We start from the raw sequence: 7,585 nt of genomic DNA, 5'->3' as shown, positions 1-7,585 counted from the left end.
CACACGCGCCCGCGCCGCCCGCCCCGCTGCTCGTCGTCGGCCGAGCTCCGACGGCCATGAAGGAGCAGCGCCGCCACCATCAGGTTCGCCGCGGCCTCCTCTCTCGAACGCGCCCTTCCGCGCATACATGGGGCCACGGGAGCATCGCCTCCGCCGCTCATCGGTGCTAGTCACCGTCGGGTTGACCACCGGCGGTTTGAACAACTTCATGCACATTTGAACAACTTCAATTAATAGTTTGAGGGTTTGAGGGTTGCGGCAAAGACTAGAACCCTCGAATCCTTAAAAGTTTGAGGGTTTGAAGTTTTTTGTCTTTCCCTTTGTTTTTCACCCCTCTGAACTCAGAAGTGACAAAAAATGCCAATTCTCAAATCTTAAAATGCTTTGAAGATTTGAGGGTTTAGGGTACTAGTGATAGTGACGCTCTAAAACACATCTGGGATTCTAGCAAACTTCGGGCCAAGGCCCAACTGCAAGTCCACCACAAAACCTAGTTATTCACTTTCGCACGCCTCGGCCCCAACCGCATAAGCCCTTGTTCCGCCGCCGGCCGCCGGCCGCCGTTCGCCACCTCCGCTGCGTCTAGCCGGCCCCTCTCTCCTCCTCGACGGCGAAACTTGAGAGGTTATTGTAGGCCGCAGCGCAGTACAGTTTCCATGGGGAAGAGCAGCAAGAAGAACAAGGTCATCCTCGCGCCGCCGCTGCCGCCGGAACTCGACGACGATGAGATCGTGGTATCTGAGGATGATTTCGATTTCGTCAAGGAGAATCCAGAGCACGCCTGCAGTATCGCCCGGCAGGACATCAAGGCCTTCGACAAGTTTGTCACCAGGGTCGCCGACCACGACGATGAAAAGGTCGAGCTCCTCTACGAGGAGCGCGAGCGCAAGAGGAGGGCGGCCGCAGCCCTGAAGCCCAGGAACGACGATGAGCTCGAGGTGGACCCCGTCGACGCGCTCCCTGTCAAGACCCTGGACGGGAATGTGGTCTACAACAGACCAGGTAAAATCATGCATCACACTCGCGTTTGATTTCGAGCCGCGGAATGAGGAGAACCTTTTTATTGAGTCAGTCTTTATCCTGAATCCGGTGTAGGAGCACTTGTTAGCTTAGCTGCACAGGGCATACCATACGCCCTCTATATTAGTAAATGAATAGTGGCACTTCTTTTGTGTCTGTTTTTACCAAGTTTGATTGATTGATTGTTGCAATAAGTAGGAACAGACTACTGTAGATGCTTGGCACAACCTATAAGCACAGGAAGAAAAAATAAAGTTACCTAGGAAATGTACGGCCAATTGCTTGTTCACATTGTTCTTGGTCTGTGAATTTCATAAGGTCTTACATCCTATCCTACCCTACTTGTCTAACATCATGCCATGACATGCAGCCAAGAAAGCAAGGTCTGGTGACGAAGCTAATGGTGTTAAATCTAGATCTCAAGACAAAGGGGCTGGTGCCACCCAAGGTTCCCAGAAAGAACCTAAGGGAAGATCCAACAAAAAGGAAGATAGTAAACTGCAGAATGTGCAATCTCCAACTGAAGTTCCCAAGGAAAATCTGCACTCAGTAGTGTTGGTACTACCTTTGTACTTGTTGCATCAGTCTGAAACTCATTTTCCAAACAACCTTTCATGCGATTTACTCCCATGTTACAGTTGGCAGCACGTTTATAATTCTTTTTTTTTGGTTCAAACTGCTTGATATCATGAATGCAAATTGCATGCCCATGTTTGATTGCAAATATCTAAGTATATTAGACATTCTCAACATATGGCAGAATATCTGAAGCAACAGTATCATAGTTGTGATTATTGGATGGCTCAGTAACTTGTTCTTGGCATAAGTGAAAATGAACAAATGCACCAGCAGCTATTCAATATAGAGTATAGACATGAATATGGATATTTGTTATAGAGCCTATATGCCAGAAATAATGACAATGAAAGCAAACATAGAAGTTATAAAACTGTTTGTCAGATATCATATCAATTAGAATGGAAGCATTCAGCTTCCTTTATCATAATTTCAACCTTTTCTATCTTATGCAAAATTGCTACATTTTACTCTGCAAATAGTGAATTTTGTTCTCTGAGTTTATGATATACTATTATTGGCAGGAAGAGGTGAAAGAAGAACTTTCATCTGATGAATTGTTTGAGAAAAAGAAGGCCCAGCTTGCTGAACTAGGGATGGCCTTGCTTGAAGATCCAGAGTCAAACATTAGATCCCTGAATGATCTGTTAATTCTATGCAACGACATGGATCAGAAGATTGTTCAACTTGGTATAATGTCCTTGCTTGCTGTGTTTAGAGACATAATTCCCAGGTACATTCAGTTCACTTTTCCTATCACCACAGCGACAATGTTTCCAAGGGACTTATATTATATGTGCCTTGATCTTCTTCTCCAGTTATCGGATTAGGCAGCTGACAGAAAAAGAGCTTGCTGTAGAGGTTTCAAAAGAAGTGAAGAAGACGAGATACTACGAATACACGCTTATTCGCTCCTACAAGGTTTTATTCTGAATCCTGCTTCATACCCTTCATACTTAGTGACAGAACGTCGTTTGATTATGAATGATGTGATCATGAATAATGTTTCAGTGGCTCATCATTCACTTTGTTATTTTTTTCATCCTATTAGTTATTATTTGCCACTGATAATGCATCTTTCTTTGATGGTCAAAGCTATTTCTAGATGCTCTGATTGCTGAAATTCACCTTTCGTTTCTCTTTCTGTGCACTTTCAGGCATACCTACAAAAATTGATAGCACTGGAGAAGCAACCCTATTTCTATCTTGTGGCTGTTCGTTGCTTGTGTAGTTTATTAGATGCTGCTCCGCACTTTAACTTCCGTGAAAGCTTACTGGCTAGTGTGGTAAAAAATCTAAGCTCCTCGAATGATGTAGCCAGGTATCTCCTTTATTTACTTGTGTAGTTATGTCAAATAATTTTCTACCTATTAATGCCATAATGAGTCAGTCATGTAGTTGACTTCCATATAAGTCATAACGTTGGCATCTGGGTTATTTCCCATGGCGGATTACTTCCAAAATTCCTATCTACATTTAGCTATTGAGTTCAACTTTCGTCCCGCAGATCAATCCCCGTCCCCACTGTGCATGTATACGAGAATGGGGCCCCAGTATAGAGTCAATCTCTGATTCCATTAGTTCATTTCATAATTTCATCAAATAGCAAGTATGGACAAGTAAATCTGTAATAGTTTTATCTTCTAGTGACCCAAATTTCGTTTGCAATCTAATCACTTTAACATTAAATTTGAAAGCCGTAGAGAATACTATCAGGTGTCTAAACTAATCCGATGAGTATTTATTTTTAAGTAAGGGTTAGTAAATTAATCCATTCGTTTCGTACTAGGAGTAGTTTTCAAGTCAGTAAATTAATCCATTCGTTTCGTACTAGGAGTAGTTTTCAAGTCAATTGGAGCAGAGTAGTCAATCTAGTTACATTGACCTAACTTGCATCTATCTCTCACAAACTTGTAGGAAACTATGTTGTGAGGCGATAAGATCACTATTTAGAAATGAAGGAAAACATCGTGGCGAGGCAACTATTGAGTCAGTAAGATTGATAGCAGCCCATGTCAAACTCCATGATTGCCAGCTTCATCCCGATAGCATTGAGGTATGTATGTGATGAAATTGACGGGCAGCGTTCAGCTGCTAGCATCTTTTCATGTGATTGATACGTGAAGATTCTTCGTTCTTGCTGGTTATGCCTCTTCTTTTTTTCTGTAGGTCTGCTTGTCTTTGAAGTTTGATGAAGACCTTGGAAAAGATGATAGCAAGGAAGACAAATTGAAACCAAAGAAGAATAAACGATATCAGAATCGGGATGTCACAAAACCTAGTGAGAAGAAGAAAATAAAAAAGGAGATGCTTTCTAAGGCCAGACAAGAGGTAGCATCGGATGTTGCATACTCTCTTGTAGCATAGCTTTTAATTCTCATGAGGTTATATTTATGCAGGTTCGTGCAGATCTTAGAGCTGTTTCGTTTACTCTTGATCCAAAGGAGAAAAAAATGATACAAAGGGAAACACTTGCAGCTCTGTTTGAGACCTATTTTCGAATTTTGAAGCATAGCATGAACACTTCAAGGTTTGTGCATTGTGTATCTGAGTTTATGGGTAGAAAGGATTCATATCTGTTATTATAGTTCAGAATTGTTGCCTTACTTACATCATAATGTTCCACTCCTGACGATGATGATATTGTCATGTCAATGATTCCAGGTACAAGACCACTAGTGTCTTTCCTGGTGGCTCGCACCCTTTACTTGCTCCATGCTTGGAGGGCTTAGGAAAATTCTCGCATTTAATTGATTTGGATTTCATGAGTGAACTTATCGCTTGTCTTAAGAAGCTTTCTGGGTATACAGACCATCAAGGTGAAATTCTGCCAGATAATGCACTCTCTGTGTCAGAACGTCTGCAATGCTGCATAGTTGCTTTTAAAGTCTGGAGGAGCAATCTTGAGGCTTTGAACGTAGACCTGCAGGACTTCTTTGTGCAGCTTTATAACCTTATACTGGAGTATCGACCTGACAGGTTTGGACACTATTCATACCGGAGTTGTTTCCTCTGCTTCATCCATTCCTCGATAATGTTTTACTTAAAAAATTGTCATTTAATAATTTCTGGGATATGTGTTACTATATCAAAATACGATGTGTTACTATAGCTAAGCTACCCATACGATGAGAAGTACATGACCTGATCTATTGCATCCAGAGATCATGGAGAGGTTTTGGCCGATGCTCTGAAGACACTTCTGTGGGAAGGCAAGCAGCAGGATATGCTAAGAGCAGCTGCTTTCATTAAACGTCTGGCCACATTTGCTTTGTCATTTGGCTCTGCAGAAGCAATATCAGGTTTGGATATATCATTACCCAATCTGATTATTGGCTACTAAGGCTTACCTAGTACTCCCTCCGTCCCATGAAAGTTGCCTGAGATTTGTCAAAATTTAGATGTACCTATATACTATTTAGTGTCTAGATACATCCGAATTTAGACAAATCTCAGACAACATCCATGGGACGGAGGGAGTATTTTATTTTTATTTGAGTTTGGTAGTAAAATGCAGTGATCCATCTGCTGAGTCAATTTTGCGTAGCAGAAATCATGGGACAGTTCATAATAAATCAGTAAATGATCCCTACACAAGCACGTTACTTCGCTACAGGTGATCATTTTAAGTTGCTTCCTAGGGTACATACAAATATGCATCACAAGATGAGTAAATCATCAGTACCCTACATTAGCATGTTACTTTTGCTACAGGTGATCATTTTAGGTTGCTTCCTAGGGCCCATACAAATATGTAAAATAATTTCTTCCTGGGTGGTTGTTACAAGCACTTGTTGTCAAAGCGTTGTCGTTTCCGGTTGCCTTACATGCGTAATGATTTACATGTTCGTCTAATGTTTCAGCCTTGATCACGCTGAAGCATCTCCTCCAGAAGAATACAAAGTGCCGAAACATGTTGGAAAATGATGCTGGTGGCGGTTCCCTGTCCAGCTTAGTTGCGGTATAAGCTTTCCCTTCTTTTCTGGATTTGATCATGTACAGTTTGTATTTATCTGATTATTAAGCAAAAAAAATCGTTTGTTCAGAAATATGCCCCAGAGGCTAAAGATCCTTATTTGAGCGGCGCACTAGCTACAGTCCTTTGGGAGCTTAGCCTTCTGCAGAAGCATTATGACCCATCTGTTTCTGGAATGGCTTCAAATGTCCTGAGCATGGCGAATCTGAACGCTACTCAGAATCCAGTCCAACTTTCTAGTGCAAACCCTCTGGAAGCATACAACGACTTGTCAATGGGAAGGGAATTGTCAAAACCAGCCGGCAAGGTGTTGACGCTGAAGTGCAAAAGGAAACGGCGCAGTAAGGAGTTTGTCGCCCTAAGCCCAGATGTGCTTCGGAAGGCAGATTGCACGGTGGGTGAAGATGAACTCAGAGAGAAGTTGCAAAGTCATTTTGCGGTGCTAAGAGGCATTTCAGAGAATGAGAGATTGAGGACCGAGTTGAACCATACATTATCATCCATAAACATGTATAAGGAATACAAGAAGCAGAAAAAGCAAAGCAAGAAATCAAGAATTGGCAGGAAAAAGGTTACAAGGGCATAGGGATTGGTCGTTTTCTGTTGAGGATCTTTTCCACACCAGTGATAAAGGTGTACTTCATATTTGTCATAGGATCACTGCATTGTAATCCAAACTACTTGGTTCCTGTGACACACATTTGTAGTTTCTGTGCAAGATACGAACGTTACATGCTTTATCTACTTGATGTTGCTCAGCAATATGCAATTGTTACGTGATCTCTGTTTTTCATACATATTTGGTACAACCTCTGTAACGTCTTTGGCTTGCCAAAACTTCTTAGAAGTCGTTTGGTATCCATTATTTGGGCCTGGAATCCTGGAATTCATTTTGGAATTTTATAGGTGGGCTGTTTGGTTACCACAAAATTTGCCTGTCATTTTATTTAGGAAATCCAGCAAAATAATGCCATGCGTAAACACGATTACGAGCTGAGATCTGTTATTCGCGTTCGTTTCTCTATGGAAGTCATTTACAAATTCAATATTAAATTCTGCTGACATTTGCAATTCCTGTGACAACTAAATAAGTGTCCATTTCTGAAATTACAATATAAATGAAATAAATACATGTATTCCAAACGACTTGTTATAGTAGAAGTGAGGAGGGAGTAGTTATTATCAAAACCAATTCCATCTACAAAGCGGTACTTGGTTGCACAGGAAGAAGTTAGAAGTGCTAAATACTTGTGAAAAAATTAACAGCTTCTACATGAGCAAAATGGCCGCTGGCAAACTTATAGTCGGTCATAAGATTCACAATTCTTTGGAAGCAGATAAAACGCATATGCAGTGATCTTAAGCTGCCCCTGATAGATTTCTCATGAATGTAGTAACAATACGCAAACGGTCTTAAGCTGCCCCTGATAGAATTTTCAATAATGTAACAATTCAGTCGGCCAACAAAAAACAATTCAGTCAGCCAACAACGGGCATATGATAATGCCCTTCAGTTCCCGTTCTCCCAATTTGTAATAAAATGAGACCTCGTATATGTTCCGTTCCACTCACGGAAACACTGAAACAGGTTGGTGTATCAAGTTACAACAATGCACAATAGATAATGTAACATTGTCTAGAAAAAACTTCTCAAGGTACTAGCTCAGAATTACAAGAATGCCGACGGTGAGGGGTTGACGACGATATGACTAAAAGAGGATTCGACACGTCGCCCCCGCCAGCATGCTTCACAAACTCTGCAGGGCTGAGAAAGCTACCATGGAAGACGCAAACTATCGTGACACCCTCACCGCCTTTCTTATACATGTATAGGAAGCCGTCGATCTTCTTCCCTCCAGGCCCTTCGACTTTGGAAGAGACCATCGGCATGTCTCCATCATGCACTTCTTCATGCCGCTGGTGCTGCTTGTCCTCATTGTCCTCACTTTTTCCCCATCGGCATGTCCTACTAGAAGTGAGATACTTATTATAAAACAAGTATATGCACGCCTC

General features: G+C 41.7%; 1 protein-coding gene across 1 annotated transcript; it reads left to right on the top strand.

Moving 5' to 3' along the window:
• Window positions 1-514: 514 nt before the first annotated feature.
• On the top strand, window positions 515-6,354 carry LOC127299987 (nucleolar complex-associated protein 3). The gene is made up of 12 exons (XM_051330052.2): window positions 515-1,002; window positions 1,391-1,578; window positions 2,121-2,329; window positions 2,415-2,517; window positions 2,754-2,917; window positions 3,514-3,652; window positions 3,766-3,927; window positions 3,996-4,126; window positions 4,261-4,575; window positions 4,759-4,898; window positions 5,460-5,557; window positions 5,643-6,354. Exons 1-12 carry the CDS (start codon window positions 657-659, stop codon window positions 6,156-6,158), a joined length of 2,511 nt encoding a protein of 836 aa, XP_051186012.1. The 5' UTR covers window positions 515-656; the 3' UTR covers window positions 6,159-6,354.
• The last annotated feature ends 1,231 nt before the right edge of the window (window positions 6,355-7,585 follow it).

This window comes from Lolium perenne, chromosome 5, assembly GCF_019359855.2.
Source record: "Lolium perenne isolate Kyuss_39 chromosome 5, Kyuss_2.0, whole genome shotgun sequence".
In the NCBI taxonomy this organism is placed as follows: Eukaryota; Viridiplantae; Streptophyta; class Magnoliopsida; order Poales; family Poaceae; genus Lolium; species Lolium perenne.
This window is presented reverse-complemented; position numbering and strand designations above follow the sequence as displayed.

Bases quoted from the DNA above. Each gene is read 5' to 3' on its own strand.
- LOC127299987 (XM_051330052.2), top strand. From the start codon at position 657: ATGGGGAAGAGCAGCAAGAAGAACAAGGTCATCCTCGCGCCGCCGCTG. The intron at 1,003-1,390 runs GTAAAATCATGC...CATGACATGCAG, and splicing joins TGTGGTCTACAACAGACCAG to CCAAGAAAGCAAGGTCTGGT. The intron at 2,918-3,513 runs GTATCTCCTTTA...ACAAACTTGTAG, and splicing joins TCCTCGAATGATGTAGCCAG to GAAACTATGTTGTGAGGCGA.